Source organism: Myxocyprinus asiaticus, chromosome 9, assembly GCF_019703515.2.
Source record: "Myxocyprinus asiaticus isolate MX2 ecotype Aquarium Trade chromosome 9, UBuf_Myxa_2, whole genome shotgun sequence".
NCBI classification, from domain to species: Eukaryota; Metazoa; Chordata; class Actinopteri; order Cypriniformes; family Catostomidae; genus Myxocyprinus; species Myxocyprinus asiaticus.
Genome location: NC_059352.1, coordinates 10215915 through 10235558, shown reverse-complemented (window position 1 = coordinate 10235558; position 19644 = coordinate 10215915). Strand labels below are relative to the sequence as shown.

General features: G+C 39.0%; 1 protein-coding gene across 6 annotated transcripts in view; it reads right to left on the bottom strand.

Annotated features, from left to right (window-relative positions):
• The window catches only part of LOC127445927 (metabotropic glutamate receptor 4-like), a 295001-nt gene that overhangs the window by 21820 nt on the left and 253537 nt on the right, over positions 1-19644 (bottom strand). For all 6 annotated transcript variants that reach the window (XM_051706434.1, XM_051706436.1, XM_051706437.1 and 3 more), the window contains exons 8-9: positions 14905-15038; positions 11524-12459 (exon numbers count right to left, since the gene is read on the bottom strand). In XM_051706434.1, coding sequence (XP_051562394.1) covers positions 11524-12459; positions 14905-15038 — 1070 coding nt within the window. The remainder of the gene's footprint in view (positions 1-11523; positions 12460-14904; positions 15039-19644) is intronic.

The window sequence follows — 19644 nt, the reverse complement described above, 5'->3', positions numbered from 1 at the left end:
AGCAGTGAATGGGAGTGAATGGGAAATCACAGCAAATATTATTTTCACTTACCCATTTGCTCCACGACCAAAAGAAAAAACCCACTATTACATTTGAATGACTTTACAGAAGAGGAAAAAAATAGAGAGCGGTGGATTAAGACTCTCTCTCAGCAGCTGTAATAGAAACCCACTCACAGTTGTGGTAATAAAAAAAAATGTCAACTAATTCCAGGGTAATATAACACAAAGCATAATGTTTTAAATTTACACTCAATATTTTAAAAATGTATAATATAAAAAAGATTTACACTGATAAGGTGGGAATGTGTCATCTCAGTCTGTGAAAAAGGTCTGTTATAACAGATAAATGGCATAAAGAAATAAAAATATAAAGGAGTGTATTTTAAAAATTCTTTTAACAACTTATTATTAAAAATATTTAAAAGATTGTTTCACTTTCATGGTACTTATGAATGAAAGACATTAGAAACAGTATCTCTTTTTAAGAGAAATGAATGCTTGGACTTCATACTTTTACATTTGTGGTCATCATCTAATGACATAAGAGACTTCAGAAGACAGGAGGACGTTTCCGGTAAGGGAACATATTGAGCCACGATGCTCCCTGGTTTTTACAGTGCAGTGTGGGATTTTTTAGATAGCAAACATAAACTGCAGTACGAAGAGTGTGTTAAACTTTGTGCTGCTGCTGCAACCCCGGTTGTTACCCCACACTTATGTGTGTGTATCGCGTGCATATCAGCTGGGGCACAACGCCACATCATCAGAATTTTTCGACTGAAGGGAGGAGAGCACATCTCTCAGTCCCTTAACAGTGAAAAATCAGTGGTGCTGCAAAGCTACACAGCATCTCGTTCCCTCCTTTTAGGGAACCAAGGTTACATCAGTAACCGAGACATTCACTTCCAAGTTTGTCACTTCGATGCTGCGTCAGTAGCTGATGCTATGGGAGCCGTATATGATAACACTGTGCTACTGTTTCACATGCATGTGACAATGCCTCCTACAAATGTACTACCCTAGCCAATACGGTAGCAAAAAACATTGAAATGACCTCCACTTCATTAAGAAAAATAGGAAGGAATATGAGGATAACATGGTTAAACCAGTCTGTCAACATAAGCAATGACACTAGCCATCCAAGGTAGTGAAACATCACAAAAAGCTCTTCTTCGCACATAGTGGGAAGAAAAGAGATAAAAATGGTTATAGACCCTGAATATAATGCCATGACACTAGCCAACAGTGTAGTGAAACATGGATATATATCAATCCTTTGCACCCAAAACCTGGGAAGGGAGGAAGGAAACATTCAAGTTATAAAACCTGGCAAAGGTGTCAGGGGAAGCCCAGCCTGCAGCCAGACAGATTTATTCTAAGAACATGCCCATTGCCCATGACCAAGAGGAGGCTATGTTCCTGGTAGAATGAGCCCTAACACCAATGGGACACTGTATGACTTGTGACTCATCAGCGAGCGCAATGACCTCCACAATCCAGTGGGAAATTATCTGCTTGGAGATGGCCAAACTCTTTGAACGGCCTCCAAAGCATACAAAGAGCTGTTCAGGCAGCCTGAATTGACTCTTTCGGCCAATGTATATGCTTTATGCCCTCACATGGTAAAGCATTTACAGTCTCTTAACCTCACCCGACTCAATGGAAGGAGGAGAGAACGCTTGCAGGGTAAAAACCCGAGCCCTTGGGCTGGCCAGCACTTTGGGCACATAACCCTCTCTGGGCTTAAAAACGGCTTTTGATAGGCCAGATCTTAGCTATAAACAAGAGTCTTTGAACGAAAAGGTCAGAAAAGATCCCCAGCATATTTGACTAATGCCAAAGCAAGTAGCAGCACAGTCTTAAAAGAGAGTATGCATAAGCTTACCGCCTCAAATGGATGAAACAGGGAACCCGTAAGCGCGTTTAATATCAGTGCTAAGTCCCAGACTGGGACAGTAGCTGGGCAAGAGGGTCTCAGCCGTCTTGCACCATGTAAAAATTTACTGACCAGAGGGTGTTTGCCCACAGACAAACTAACCCAACGAGTCATGGCCATTCAGTATGGCAGCAACGTATGTTTTAAGCATGGATGGAGTAAGTCCTGCATCCAAGCGCTCTTGCAAGAAGTAGAGTATCATCTGCATTGGGCAACTCGCTGGGTCCTCACCACAGAAGGAACAACAGTCAGCTATTTTAAGGCATACAGCTGCCTCATTGAGGGGGCCCTGGCCTGTAGTATGGTGTCGAGTGCAGACTGCGACATCCCTATTGTGCCAAACAAGCCCCATTCAGGGGCCAGACATGTAGTCTCTACAGCTCCGGCTGGGGATGCTAGTTCCTGCTTTGGGCTTGCAAGAGCAGATCTCTCCTCGCATTAATTTCCCATGGGAGAGCTCTACCAGCTCCTGGAATCAAATGCTGTTGGACCTCTGCTGTCATTAAAGCTAGGCGGATGCCTAGCAAATTGAAGCACATAGTCATGTACAACTGTGTTCAGTATACAGCTGAAACGACCATTAGCGCTGATTTGTGTTCCAGAGCATGAGAAATGTTCCTGTGACCCTGTAGAGGAACATTGTTTTTGAAAATGGAGGGCCTTGAAGTAAAAAAGTTTCAGAATTTCTATCCCAGTGTGTTCAGGTTTATTCATAAGTGTTATAAGATCTTTTTCAGTGTAGTGACCATGTCAGTCAACGCTATCATATGGCTTCAGAAGGCTCAGAAGACTCACACAAGTCATATTGAGTACTTTTTTTTTGGCTCTTCCCCTAGTGCTTTTTGGAGCTTGATAGCTGTGACACTATAAACTGTCGTACAGAAATTATCTGCAGGAAGATTCATCAAAAATTCTCCTTTTATGTTCCACAGAAAAACACCACCATACCGGTTTGGAACAACAAAAGGGAGAGTAAACAATGACAGAGATTACATTTTTGGGTGAACTATTCTTGTAACCGAACAAAGCCATGATTGCCTGAAGTACTCGTTCACCAACCTGGGACCTTAATTTCATGAGGGCTTGTTGATAAAATATACCCCTGATCTCAATGACACAGTCAATATGTCAAACCTCAATGGTGAATAGAATCATAACCTTGTGACTCAACATGTCCAATGCATCAAAGGCATTATTGCTTGAATAATGGTAGGGTTCTCTTGATTATTTTTAACTGACCACTTGTTTATGACATGTTTTCACTGACACACATGGCTCCAGGCACTCCATGGTACTGCTGCGAGCCCCCTGCTGTTGCTTTCGAATGCTGTTTTGTGTTTTGGCTCAGGCAGACGTGACCTAGGCGCTGGCTCCTCTGTGTGCTGTGATTAAGTGTGACTCACTGCTGTGATCTGCATCCAGAGGGACTCGCTTGAGAGCAGCCTCAGCACAAGCAGACAGGAAGGGTTAGGACCACATCAGCTGTGCTGGGGATCTTCTGGATGGAAAGACAGATGGCTACCACCCAGCACTGGCCACTGAGCAATCCTAAGTGACTGAGCCATTCAAATATGCTGGTGTCATATAGTAGTTATAGGCCTAGTGCTGTTACGATGGCAAAATGTCAGTAATTGATACCAATTCCAAAGAAATTTCATGATACTCGATATCAAAGCAATACGCAGTGGCAACTAATATGCTCTTGAACACTTTATATAAAGGGATAGTTCACCAAAAATTACAATTCTGTCATCATTTACTTAACCCCATGCTATTCAAAACCCCTATGACTTTCTTCTGTGGAATACAGATGGAGATGTTAGGCAATATGTTAGTCTCAGTCACCATTGCATCCTTTTTCCATGCAATGAAAGTGAATGAGGACTGAGGCTGTCATTATCTCTAAAATGTCTCTTTGTTTTCCACTGAAGAAAGTCACAGGAGTTTGGAACAAAACGTGTGAGTAAATGATGACGCAATTTCCATATTTGGGCATACTATCCCTTTATTTCTTAAAGTTGAGCTATATCTAAAGAACAAAATGTCATTGAGTCTCAAGGGATGGGATCATTTGACTTGGCCTAGTAAGCAATCACACAGCAACCAACTAGAAGACCCCTGCAAACAACATACAGTCACACCTTAGCAACTGCATAGTAAAGCCCTGGCAACCACACATAGCCAGCCATGTACCATTTGAATTGTATTAAAATGTGAGAATCAAATTATTTTATAAGACAGGATATGATAGGGAGAAGAACTTATTTCGCCTGCAAAATCTTAATATGTTGGAAACACGCAACTGCTAGACCATGGCTCCGAAAGAAGTAAATAAAGTTAAATTTAAAAATGTTTATCCATAATCACCAGAACTGTGACTACACTCTCAAATTTAAGGGGAGTAAATATTGACAATTTTCATTTTTGGCTGCACTGTTTCTTAACCAAACAAATCTGTTGTAGAGGTTTAAAAAAATTAGTCTACCTGGTAGGCAAGTGACTGGTCCACAGTGATTAAAGCAGTCAAAAATTATTACCATTACTGTATACATCAAAAAGTTTCACCAATCTTGTAAAAACCTGAAGTTGCAATTACAGTCAAATGAGCATTTAATGGCACAGACGACACAATTCATACTTCTATCTCATAATGCCTCTGTCTCAAGTTATGTATGTGCAGACATCACACCTGCAATCTAATGAGGCTTGTGAGAAATACTTAGATGGGAACTAGACAGTGAATCAAGGTTAGTCCTCCGAGACTGTCTCTTGTTGTCTCAACACATAAAGTGTTCCACTTTTTTGTCCTCGAATTGAAGCTAAAAGTAACAAAGGCCCATCTTATTGCACTCCCACATATAAATGGGTGGCTTGATAAAAACATACACCGAAACACATCGACTTTAATAATACAACAACTGATTCTGCCACATCGTCAGCTGGTGCTACCAAACTGTCTTGGGATCGAGAATTATTATTTTATTTTTTTGTCTTCCAGTAGCTTTTTAAATGTGAAGTAGGTCTTATGTTATCATCAGAAGCTTTTTAAACAAGAAGTAGGTCTGATGTTAAAAGCATTACTCTTGAAAACTGTGCTAAAAGAGATGTGAATATTTGTCATTCAAATGAACAATGCATATTGCACATTAAGATAATTTTATATGCTATAACTGTTGGTATACTGTTGCTCTGCATACACAAAAAAAAAAAAAAACATGTGTTTAATGAAGTATTTTGTCCAATCAAAGCAGGGCTTGGTGGAATAAAAATTGGTATGTCCCATATAAAAACTGGGACTTAATAGTTTGCATGCATTCAGGTCATTTCAGAATGTGGTAATGAATACTACATGATGTTATGTTAAAAGTCTTTCTCCTATCTCATTTTAATGCACAGAGACAAGTATAAGTAAGTCATTCGTTGGTTAATTTCTCGGAGGGTGTAAACACTGTGGCTCCGTGGCACTTTCACAACATTGCTCTGTTTGAGCAACTCGACATAGCAACAGTGGCTTAACCAGTGGTGTGAGTTTGGGGAGGGACTATCTGTATCTCAACAATGGAAGGCGAGAGGCAAGACATTACCATTGTTTGGGTTACGTGTTTGGAGACATAAATAATTTAGGAAATTCCATTTTGTGCCACATGGTGTAAAACTTTTATACTTCACATTAGAACCTAAATTTTTAATATTTAAGAAATGTTCAAGGTGAAGTACAAGATACGCTCAATTGACAAACTTTTTGGCATAATGTCAATTGCTGCTGAAAGTTATTTATAAATTGAACTGAGGTAACATGGAAGTTTCTAGGGTGTTTAAAATGAGAAATTTGTAGAAGTTAAGATTTTTGTTTATGCACTTAGAATACATGAATTAACTGCATTTATTATTTGAGCTGTAAGGTCAACAAAGTCGAAATCGTCCTTTTTAAGGTGGAACTACTTTTCTAGGTGTTATGCATATAATTCCTCTGAGTTTGCTCCATGTAGACAGACCCTTTCTGGTATCCTTGCATGTATCATGTGGAATTTACTGGCATTCCCAACACAGTCTTGACATTGAAGATGAAAGACTGGACATTTCCCTCAAGCACTACTGAGCATTGCACAAGTGTAACGGTAGCCAGCTGGTATGTGATAGCTGTGCAGGGTGTAAACCTCTCTCTCCTGGCCTTAAGAGACTCACTATAAACCGAGGCTAGTGGCCATGGCTTTTATAGCCTCCTTGCCAGCGTGTCCAACACCCATGAAGGGGATCGCCAGTTCAAATCCTGCTTAGTGCGGATTAAGTAGGACCAGTGACACTGGTGCCATGACCCGGATGGGAGTGAGGTTTAGGGGGGTAAGTGTAACAGTAGACAGCTGGTATGTGATAGCTGTGCAGTGTGTAAACCTCACTCTCCTGGCCTTAAGAGTGACCGTGGCTAGAGGTCATGGCTTTTATAGCCTCCTTGCTAGTGCGTCCGACTCCCAGTCAAATCCCAAGTTTCGAATAGGACCGGTGACACAAGCAACCTCAGGAACACGGGTTCTGGTCCCGTGGGAACCAGGAAGTAATCATGTTCACTTTAATCATGCTGAGTGCGATTCGGAGGTTGCATTTTCGCTATAAAATTAAATTTTTACTCCATTGTTGGTTGGGTTTAGGGTTGGGGTTTGGGTTGGGGTAGAGTTAATAAAATATGCATTCCTGTTGACTGTATTACATCATTTACAACTAAAAATACAACACTAAAAATATAAAAAGAGTTTGCTGACTGTTTTAGTGATATGCTGTGGACATTTTATTTGGAAAATTGGAGCTCACACACACCCATACATTCAACAACACTTCTACCTTCGGTCACTGGGAGGCAGTGATTTAATTTTTAGTGAGCGCAGACCAATTTCATAAGCATAACTTCCGACACACTGTTGTCGAAGTTACAGTGTGGAAACTAAAAAATAACTGAGGGCTGAGAAATTATTTTCTGTGGTAATCAATATTTTGCTAGAAATGCTGTCAAAAGAGTCTTTTGTTGAACCCAGAACATTTTTAAGCTTAAATTCTTCCAGCCTTTTTTTCTTTATAGAAGGGTTAAATTGTTTATATTTTTCATGTTTTAGAAAAAATTTTGATAAAAAAGGCAGGTGTTTATATAGGTGCTTGCAAATGAGTGACACACTGAAAGAGTTCAAAAACGTGAATGTCAAAGAAACCTACATTTAACAGGGGTCGGGACCCCCCTCTGCCAGACCTGTCACATTGCTGACACACACCTGTATGTAAATAAGAGATGTTGACCTCCCTTAGATGAGATCAGTGATTACTCTGTCCGCATCACAAAGGAAAACAGCCCCTGCAAGTGAACCCTAATGACATGATGGCACCATAATGATAGCTTTCAGTTTTGGTGGGAGGTGAGGCATACAAATAACAGTCTATGTAAGGTGGGAAGCCTGACTTAAGATATTATCAAGCTTCCACCAAACCAACATGATATTTTTTTTTATTTTATATTTTATGCCCAGCATCAGTTTGTAGTTTGCTTAGAAATTTGGGGCCTTCAAACATTTGAAAGTAAAAATGAAATAAACATAGACCTCATTTACTTTCTAAATGCACATTTCTTGTCTTATTGTGCACGATTCATCGATGCACATAAAAAAAAAATAAATAAAAAAAACATTTGTCTTCATATTCTTTCATCAAAATGTAAAATCTTGCTCTGCCTTTGAAATGACTTTTCTTTTCGACTGGTTAATGTTAACCAATAGCCAAACAGCTATTTAGGCATTGACCGCATTACCTAACAATCTAAACTCTTGCCAATACTTAGCGCAGCAGCTTTAAGCAAGTTAATGTTAATGTAGTAATGGCTACAGCAATAATGGCAAATCAAGAGGGATTTGACCCAGGGGATACCTTTGGGGAATATCAAGATGCCCTATCCCAGCTTAATGTGCCGAGTCATCTATAAGTAAGCCATTAGTTAGCTGATTTCCCCAAAGAGGGTAAAAGCTGTGGCACTTTTAAATTTGCTCTATTTTGTTTTAGCATCCTGTTGAGCACAACATAACAGTCAATGCCGTGTGTTTGGGTTGTGTCTATACTGTAGGTATATAATAGCAGACGCAGGACTGTTTGGGAAACATTTTTGAATACAATCCTTATTTTTTGCAATTCTGTTTGGTGACACTAATGGCACAGATTTTACACTCTTTACCTTTAACTAAACAATTTTTGTATAGATAAGTAGGAGATTATATTCAGTGGTCAATTTTGGGCTTGCATTCAAGTTTATCCAACAAAGCAATCAAAAATCCATCTGGATCCTTCTAAAAATGCAGATAGGAAGGAAGCATACTGAAGATTTTAGACCACAATGAGACCTACCTGCCAGACTGGCTCATTTAGAAATCTTTTGGTTAAACCACAATAAGATGACCTCCTGATTAATCATTTGACAGGCAGATGAAACTCTGTAGGGACGAGACCAGCTGCCCACATTCATATGATCCAGAAAGCCTCCAAAGACATTCATTATTCACTTTGACATAAGATGACAAACAGCTGATGGAGCCCGCATGCTGATGAGGCGTCTGGCAGAAATCATCTGACAAGTGCACGGGCAAAAAGATAAGGTAAATCACAGGCCAAGAGGAAGTGAGGCATTTAATTGCTCCAAAAAGACATGTCATCTCTGACTCACCAGGCTTTATTGTGCTTGCCAGTCTGGATGATTGTGAGTTACTCTTGTTTTGATATGTTAATTTCCCCCCAAAAGCAGCATTTGTTGCACACACAGAGTAGTGGGAATTTGTCATATGATGCATATTTTTTTTTCAGCACAAAAAACTAATTGCTAAAACAGTATCTTGCCTCTACCCATAATTTCTCTGAAGCACAGAGCAGAATGAATGTCCAGCCCAGATTACACCTTCAGGGGTTTGCTAGGCTTGGAGTGAGAGCAGATAAAAAGGCAGGGGGCTAGGGAAGAACAGATGAAGAAAGGTCATGTGATACGTGGTCTCAGATGGCACACCTACAGTCTGTTGGCTGACCTTCTGATGCATATAACTCACGAAACTGGAATCTACTTTCTTGATATATCTAGCTGTAATGTTATCGCCTGATTTTATGCAACTTCTGGAAGTTAGATTAAATAATCATTGGATTTGTCACATTTTGCCAGGTTGCAGTGGCATCAGATCTTTATAAGTTATACAGGGGGGAATTCACTAAACAGTTGCAACACTTTTGCATGTAGTATTTTAGTGCAAACACCTGCGTCTTATTCACTAACCACCTGCAATCCAGTTTGACCAGGTGCTAAATGCACTTAATTATAATAAGTCATTGTCCTTCTTTTCAGTGCAAACACGCACCTCATTTCTATATAAGTTACACTTATTATGGATTCACAAGCCTTTTCACAAAGTGCTATTTGTTTGCATAATTTATTTATGCTATTACTGCCAACAACAAACTGAATTTTGTTTTAAAGAGATGTTTGTGTACATTTTCTATTGATCATGGCAGCCAGTGTTGGGGGAGCTACTTTGAAACTGTAGCCTCCCAAGCTACAAGCTCCTCATAACTTAAAGTAGATAAACTACAGTCAAGATACTCTCTTAAAAAAGTAATTAGTTACACTACAAGCTACTAACAAAAAGTAGCTAACTACATTTAAGTTATTAAAGAAAATCTTTTTTTATATATATTTTTAGAATAAATAATCAGACTATATCATTTAAATCAGAACTTTACCTGGCACAACAACAATGAAGATCTCAATTTGGTTTATATTAAATTGAACATAAATACAACTAATAGTAAATTGAACACTGAACATACATCTATAAAATTTTCCAGAAATGTTCTGCTTAAAAAAATAAAAAGACAAATTAACTTGAAACAATGATTAATTCATTTGAACTCGTTCATTTACATCAACCATCCAAACAAACAGATTCACTAAAATGAAATTTAAGTGTAAATGTAGTTCTAGCAGGAAGATCTTGGAATTCATTCCATCAGGCATCTCATCCAATCACAATACAACCTCTGCTTAATAAACCCGCTCAGGTGTTTCTCATTTTGGCATACTTCCGTTGTTTTCATCCCCCTCCACCCCATCACCACCAGTTTAGGTCCTGTCCTGGACAGGGGGTAAGATCCGCTCTCCTGCCATCTCTGCTTCAGATGGAACCAACGGTTCAAGCAAGTATCAGAGTGCTGAACCTTAGGACGGGGCTTACGCCTAATGATACAGTATTCTATGTTTGTATTAATCCCAATAATCCTGATTCTTTTCTGATAGAACTGGACTTCCGAACACTTCTTATAAGTGGATTGTTTATTTACCTGAACTGTCTGAGTGAACAATTCACTAAAACCTTTTGGACAGTTTTATGAAACTACATCGCTACTTTTTTGGAAAAAGTAGATTGTTACTGTAAAAGCACTGTTGTGAACTACTGTCACGCTACTGAAAAATGTTTTTAAGTTAGTAGCATTGCAACTTCTGGTTTGTTACTCGGCAGCACTGATAGCAGTTGTAATTCATCACATTATCATTAAATAAAACAATGCAAACAGCACACACAAATAAACGACACTGTCAGCAGGTGCAATTAATTCCTAGAAAAGGAAGACGAATCCCTAGTAAATTGTAGAGCAAAAGGCAGGTGTCTGGGCAAGGAGACAGGAAGAAGAGACAAAGAAATATCATGTGATACACTTATTGCATTTACCTCCGTAGCTCTATTCTCTGCACAGCAGAATTTTTCTTTTTTTTTTTTGTGATTGGTGTAGGCAGAGCAAAGTCTATTGCAACATGCAATTACCTAAGTTAGTTCCTACAATCTTATATCTGAATGAATCATTCAAACTGAAGTTAAAAAGGCACACTGGCATTAGCAATAATGGCTCCCCACCAACAAGTATAACAATACTCAAATTGCTGAATTTGCTTGTTCAAGGCTTTGCTAAGGGAGACACTAATTAAATAAAACTCAATTTGAAAAAGAAGAAATGCCTTATCTTAAACCTCATAAACAGAAGTTCCCAGTTTTCTTATTGAGATGAGTAATGCAGTCAATGTGAGGGAAGGTACGTATATAATTCAGCCTTGAAACTAATGGGGAGAGATTTTTTCATTAGTTTGGTATTCTATGTGTGTTGGTGCTACTTGTCAATTGATTACATCATCTACAAAAAGCTGATGCTCAATCTCCTAGCTATATTCAAAGTCTCTTTTATCTTTGAGAGCATAGAACTGGATGGGCAGAAGAGAGTGCCTTTGTTTTCCAAGTCGTACATGTTCTTTTCAAATTATTCTAAAGAAGCCACGTGAATTAATTTCTGCAGTGCACCATACCTCATGATTCTCAATTTCTCTTTGAAAAAACTGTTTTGCTGCTCTGTTTGATCTGAAAACCAAATGAACATGTCAATTTGTTCCCGCTGGTTTGTTTCTTGCTGAAAATGAACCCAGCTGAATGGCATTTGTGTAGTAAGCCGAGGCTGTAAATGCTGTCATTACTTTAAAACGTGTGATTTACAGAGTCTTGAACAAGTTGCGTTTACCCATCTCCTCTTACCTTTTCCGTTGACTGCGATGTCCCAAAGAAGATGGGGATGAAGGCGAGCCAGATGATGCAGGTGGTGTACATGGTGAAGCCGATGGGCTTGGCCTCGTTGAAGGTCTCAGGAACCCCTCGTGTCTTGATGGCGTACACCGTGCACGTGACCATCAGTAACATGCTGTATCCCAAAAGGCAGATGAGCGACAAATCTGATATGTCACACTTTAGAACTCCGCGAGCCATCTCGGGATCTGCCGTGCGTTGATCCTCATAGTCAATGAGAGCTTGGGAAGGGTCTACTATGAACCAGATGCACACCCCTAGGAGCTGAACTGAGATCAGGCTAAAGGTGATTACCAACTGTGAAGCTGGACTGATGAATCGTGGTGCGCTGACCATCATTTTCCCCTGCTCAAAAATCCGATAAATCCGGTTGGTTTTGGTAAGTAACGCCGCATAGCTGATACTCATTCCGAGCCCTAGGAAAATTCGCCGCAGTGAGCAAATCCCAACATCTGGGGTGGAGATCATAAGGAAAGTGGTAGCATAACAAAGAAATATGCCTGTGAGCAGGACATAGCTAAGCTCTCGGCCGGATGCCTTGACAATTGGCGTGTCATTGTAGCGGATGAAGGTGACCACCACAAAAAGCGTGGCTATGATGCCAAGAATGGCGATTAGGACAGGTATGACTGCCCAAGGTGAGCTCCACTCCAGCTTCACAATAGGGATAGGCTGGCAACCTGTGTGGTTCTTGTTGGGTCTCAAATCAAAGCGGCACATCTTGCAGCTGTAGAGGTCTGCTTGGTACTGGTACCCATCGCAACGTTCGCAGTGCCAGCAACAGGAAATGCCCTTAACGATTTTCTTGCGCCATCCTGGTTTGCAGGGCTGACTGCAAATAGATGATGGCACCTGCTTCCCCCCACCTGGCCATTGCATTGCCCGCATCTGAAATGAAAAACAATCCCTATTTATCATTCATCTTAGCTAGAGACTAGAAACAATGTTTAAAACCTCAAATTAGTGTTTTCATTTTCTCACTCACTGACTCATTAAATTAATCGTTGAGAATATGAAAGGAGAGATTTTAAATGGTTTTCCTCAAGGCTAGACTTTAATCCTTATTCATAAGCAATACTCTAAAACAACGATCCTCAACATGTGGCCTTCAAGCCATTTTTTATTGCACTTGTAAATCTGTTGTCACCTCTATTGCAACCACAATCAATAATCATCACAAACATGTGTTCTAATCATGTTAAAAGGACAGTGGATTGACTGTTGGGTATATAACATGTGACAGTAGAAATGTGTCAACTGGTAGACATTCTGCTATACTGTTTATGTTGCGGTAGTATATCTGCGGCGTGATATAAAAAAAAATCAGACACCAATCAGACTGTTATAGAGGGGTGCTTATAGTGTAGATAACATTTTTGGTGATAATGTACCACTCATCCCCATTTGTAACCACAATGTAACTACAGGTTGTTTACGGTTGCTAAGCAACGTTGCAACTTGCCACATTTATATCCACCTTTTTCCTGAACATGGAAGTGTTCCATGATTCACAAAGGAAGCCTTTTTTCCAGTCTCTTGTGTTTTCACTCACTTCACATCATAGTAAATTAGTAAAAATTGGCAAATAAAAACATGTAAATCCATAGTGCCGATAACTTACTGAGTCGTGAAGACCGTCTATTGACAGTGCCTCACCCGAGTGGGTAGATGACATTAAGCAATGGCCCGAGGTTAGTTTTATTGACACTACTTCCAGTTGTTATGATAGCCAATAACTACCCAAGTTGAGCATGAAACCTTAAAATGGTTGTAGTTCTCCTTCTGAATCGCTTGTTTCTGTAGTTTTTACATTGCTTTTTATGGAGATCGGAACCAGAAAGCAGTCCAGAGGCAATCAGAATCACCATAGCACTGCGAAGTGGTTGGTCAGGAAAACTGTGCATAGAGTTCAAGTGATGTGCGGTCACAGGTGTGCTTTGATTACAGCTTATCGAATATTTTTTTTTATGTATTACTGTTTTGAGTAATACTAAAATGTTGCATATTGTGGAGCTGATTTGTACGGATGCCAGACTTATTCATTTGTAATGATGAATATTATCTTTTCATTTATGACCATCAAGTTTCAAATGTGAAATAAAATGATCCAATGAGATGAAGTACCTTTCATTTGTAAAGTATTGAAATTGCTGCATTATCCCAAAGGAAAAAAAAAAAAAGACAAAAATTGCCATTGCTACAGGGTTTATATCCTGACATAGTTATTTTTATACCCTCCTAAGACCCGTGCGTGACTGCTGTGTGCATTCTCCATTCCCTTTTTTGATTTGTAACTAGTAGCCCCTAAGAAACCAAATAGTTCACCTAAAAATGTATGTCCACATATGTGGACAGTGGGACTAAGTTGTGATATTTAAAATAATACCAAGCTATAGAAAGATTTGTTTTATCATTTTATTTTATTATGTTTCCAAGAGTGTTGGTTATTAATGTTTTTAAGATGATACAGACATTACATCAGAAATAAGCCTAACTAATTCCTGTTCAAAGTAATGGCCAGCATCATCCAATCACTGCCAACCATGTTAAAATAAAATTTTACATTAAAAATTCTGAATCTATGTACTGATTACCATTGTCCCATGTCTGCCAAACATGTTGAGTGGTCCAAACATCATCTGCAGCCTGAAACTGAACTTTTGACCGGATATTAGGAGTGAATGCACTTGGCTGCATAGGAAAGCTATAGGATGCCTACTTGCTCCCTTGCTCCCTAATTAGGGAATGACTTAACCTCCAGTGTACTTTCTGACTGCACTGGTCTCAGAACAGTTTAAAATTTGCCTTATTTTCATCCTAAATCTGTATACAGCCTCTGAAAGCAACATTTTCCAGCTTTTGGATGCATCCATTGATTCTCAATGTGATAATGCACAGTGAATATAGGATATTTTAAGGAAAAAGAGCCTATAGTCCTCGTTAGTGGTCACTGTGTTTAACAGTGTGGCATTTCACGATAAATCAATAAAAAAATGTAAATGGCATATCGGATGAAACTACAGACTCTACTCTTTTGACTCGGTTTTAATTAACCGAGTTAAGGCTGCCAGTTAAGGCTCAATAATTATGCTAACTCTGAGCAGATTTAAACAGTCTGATTTAATACACCTTTTCTTGGTATATATGCCACTTCAGATGTTGCTTCTTGAGGTGTAAAGATGGCCATACTCTACTCGCCTCATTATTATAAAATAATTGAGGCAAGTAAGAGCCTACTTTGTGGCTCCTGAACTTTCCAAAGTTGAGTGGCCCTGCTCTAAAGTGTGTCCATCAAGCAAGCAGGAAATATGCAACTTCAAACTACATTCTTACATTTAGGTAAAGCTGGTCAGTCCAGTGGCCGATGATTTTGTATTCGGCCGTTTTGTTTATCTGGTACTGGTAGATATCGTAGCGGCCTGGGGCATCTCCATTCTCGTTGAAGTGCACTGGATTGCCGGCTATGCCTGAAGATGCAAGCAGAGAAGTTAAATTAACGAGATGCTAAATGTGTTCAAACACTACATACATTACCTTCAAAGTAATGACTAAGTACTCATTTATGGACAGATTTAGGTCAGTGTCCAAAAACCTGAGAATGAGATTTATAGTGAGCAATGTGCAAACAGTAGATTTAATAGAACTTTGCATGTAGCTTCAGAAGTTATATGTAAATACAGATTTGCTAAATGTAACTGCTTTAGGGGTTAATTAATGCTAAATCTACAGCATATAATATAGTGAATAGCAATGAGCCTTTTAATACCACTAATTTTGATATAACAATGAGTGTTGAATCCAAAGGAGTATAAAGAACTTGATTTATACCTAAAATGAAAAAAAAAACAAAAACAAAAAAAAAAAAAACAGCATTATCATGACTTAGTATAAAATACATGGCCATATTTACTTAGCTCCATATAAACAAGCTGAAATTCCCTTTACTGATATCTAACCTCAAGTGCGCTGAATTAAATTTATATTTGGCAAGAGCAATAGCTTATTGAAGGAGGCAGGCGAGGGGGGGTGGGATAACAATGGTGCAGCAACCCATGATGCATTTTAGATTAGGTGCCTTATTCTGTGGAAAAATTTGCTGTACTGAGCTTTAAAGTTTTGGCTAAGCTATCTGTATTCCAGGCATTTTACCATGTCCAACTTAATTCCCTGGACCCTGTGCAGCCCAGTTTACCGAACAATAGCACAAGAAATTGTGCTTTCACTACTCGTGTTTGTGTTATATGTATTCTTAGACACAATCCTCAAGAAATTCTCTCTGAAATCAAAGGAAGATGATCAGCAATGGTGGATTTCTGTTGATGAATATCCTTTTTTTTTCTTTTTCTTTTTTTTTTTTTTTGCAGGGCTTGGAAACTGCAAGAGGCTTATTTCAAACTCTGATGAGTCAACCAACGCTCTGGATTAAGGAATTAAGATTTTATACAGCCATGCTTGGTGACTGTGCAGCTCACCATGTAATGTGCAGACAGATATAAAGGATTACGAGGAAATATTGATCAAAATTAGAGGGTGTATACAATTATATGCCCACTGTTTAATAATCACTCAATTATTCACTCAACCATATGACAAGACCATGAGTTTATTAGTGGTGCTTACTTCACTATTAATCAAGCATCACTATGATTATTGCTCATAATGGATTTCAACAAACTCCCAAGTATTGAACATGTTGTGCTAGGGACATGAATCTCAAATCATGCGGCTTTTTCAGAAAAGTTGTAGTATTACTTTTCTAAGCTATTGGGCTTTAGATTTTCACCTGACCGATGATAAAATTGGTAAAAAAAATCTTAAGGAAGTGAAATCTTACACACATTGAAGGAGGGCCCCAAGCCATATGTAGGGACAAGGGTTGGGGTTGCACCAGCCGTTCGTAAGGCCTCACTTAAATTTGGATGTACTGTAAAGTTCACACTTGAAGCACACATTGTAACTAACACTGTTTTTAATTGTTAGCACCATTTGTTCTTAAGGTCGTAAGCTCTGCATACTGTTATGCACACATAATATGACATTTACCTTTATTGATCCAATAAGCAGCCCTTGAATTATCTTGATACATTTAATGTTTCGAACATATTTTGCCTGAAGTATTACTGTAAAAAGTACATTGTAAATATGAAGATACATTTGTATAGCTCTGCTTGATTTTATGTAGTAATTTTGGCCACCCCTGAAAAGGTTCATACAATTGACATTGCCAGAGTGCATTAAAAAAAACAAAAAACAGCGCATTCAAGGACATGCAATCATTCTGTGCATTGACAGAGCGCAAAACATAACGTATGTCTTTAAAACTGCATGTTCACAGTAAGTTGAATGAGAGAGTTTACCCTCTTTAATTTAATGCTGTTTAACTGAATGTATATGAAGCAAGCTGTCTGCTAAAATAATGAAAAATAACCAATTAACAACAAAACTGAGATAAGAGCGCACATTTGACCTGTCGCACCAGACGCACATTGAAGTTGCATTCATAACTATAGCAACAATAGGCTGTGAGTGTGTTTTCTCTCTGAATCATCATTGGCCAGTAGAAAGAAAAAGTTGTATATACTGAGACACACACACACACACACACACACACACACACACACACACACACACACACACACAAAAGCATTTTATTTAAAAAGGAAATTAAGATAAATACCCTCAGGTATGTAATACAGAGGTGTGTAATAAAACATTCGGTATAAATAAAATTAAGAATAATGAAGAAATAAAACTAATCAATTAATTTTTCTCTTTTAAATATTCTAATGGTAGTGCTGTAAGACAAAAACACCATTGTCACAAATGCACTGTTTGATCCATGAGAAAATGAAGTTCAATTAGGCCCTATAACGATAGCGAATTATAGCAACATGGAGTGATATTTACACCAAATACTAGAGTCCTTTTTTTGCACTGAGATTCAATCACTGAAAGAAAACAAAGAGGCCACTTTACACAACAGTTAACATGAACTAAGAATTAACAATATTTTTTCGGCATTTTTAATCATGATTTATGTAATTTCTACATATACTTTTATTAAGAACAAACAACATGAACTAACAATGAACATTACTACTGAATATTTATATATATTTATAAATTAACATGAACCAAGGTGAACTAATGCATGATAATAATCACCATCAACCTCTCTTATTTGTGGTACTATACTGTATAGGGATTCTTGGGAACTCTTCTTATTCTGTTCAAATAAGGTAGACAGTCCAGTGTTTTCGTGGCTACCAGCATTTTTATGCAGTCCTGTTACTCTTCTCCCTTACAGCGATACCGTCATCTTTAATGTGTGTAGCCTGTATGTGAGTATACAGTTGCCACGTACCCATGCAGTGACAGGGTCAGAGACTTATTATATTTAATTAATGTAGTATGGAGCCAAGACAACATAGTGAGTTACAGCAGAGAACGGAGCTGAGGCAACAGGGAAACTATTTAAAGCATTGTTTATTACTGGCATGAAAGCTCAGCCGAATCAGGTAAACTATGTTTGAGATGTTTGTGGTCAGGTAAACATGTGGTGGTGGTGTGTTGTTTGTTAGAGAAACCCAGGAGAAAAAGAAAGCTGATAATAGTGTAATAAAGAGACTGACAGTCTGTGATTAAGGAGGTGACTATTATACATATTAATGGTATATTTAATTTGTTTATCCAAAATTGAGCTTCATTTTGTGAAATGCATAAGATCCTAGTTATTCCATTGATTATTGCACCAAAATATAATTGTTTTTTTTTTGTTTTTTTGTGGTGGTGGTGGGTTTTAAGGGGCCCCCCAAGAGCTCTGTCACAATTCGAACACAGCCCAGAACACCCTAGCAACCAAATAGCAACACGTTAAAAACCACCCAGAACACCTTAGCAACTGCAACAACCTACCATCTTGGCTTTTGCGCAGAGAAAAATAGTCTATTGTTATGAATTTTGTTTATCATTCAGTGTAGGGCTATGCTTCTACTGGGATTATGCCACTACAGTGCACTATCCCTAGGCATACATCCTTATTAGAGCCATGAGTGTACTCCACAGTATCAAAGGGTTGAGAGTTTTCTTCTGAAGTTCATTTGATGAGACATTCTGCAGCACTTCAAACAATGGCATCAGGGAGAAACACAGGTACTGTAGACTCCCACCTCCAGAGATAGGGCTTACCACTCAGCCAAGAGAACTGCTTCAACCGTAATATTCGTAGAAGGCAAATGGTCACTGTCAGCATTATAATGCGTTATATTCTTGTCCTTTAGACTATTGAAAATCATACTATACACTCTATATTTAGTATTTCAGTAACACTTTACAATAAGTTTAAATTCGTTAACATTAGTTCCCTATCTGTCACTCACTCGACATTGAGTCGATGTAGTGACACTAGGGGTCACACTTGAGAGCCCGAAACACCTCTGGTCTTTGAAAAAAGGCCAATGAAAATTGGCGAGTGGTATTTGCATACCACTCCCCCGAACATACGGGTATAAAAGGAGCTGGTATGCAACCACTCATTCAGATTTTCTCTTCGGAGCCGAACGGTCGATGCACATTGAGCTGAATTCCCACGGCTGTTCTTTCACCTCTGCTGGATCTGACGGCGCATTTCAGCGGCTTCTCCCCCCTCTGCATTGGTGCACTGCAGAGAATGCCCCTGGGCGCTTCGGAAGAAATAAAAGAGTATATTCTAAAAAAAGAGTATATTTCTCTAAAAGAGCGGCACACACGGAACGTCTTTTTAAAGACGCGTCTTTTTAAAGATGCCTTTCCGTTTGTGTGTTATTCCTGGTTGCGGTCGTTTTCTCTCGCCTTCTGACGGTCACGATCGCTGTCTTTCATGTCTGGGTGCTGCCCACACAGAGACAGCATTCGTGGATGGGTCATGTACTCATTGCGAGAACATGTCCATGGCAACGATGCAGTCACGGCTTGCCTTTGTAAGAAAGCAAGCCACCCCAGCGGCTCCCCGCCCCGGTCCTTCTACCTATGGGTATGAGGCCAGCGCGGCTAGCACTGGGGGCGATTTGAGGATCCCAATGGGACCACCTCCGC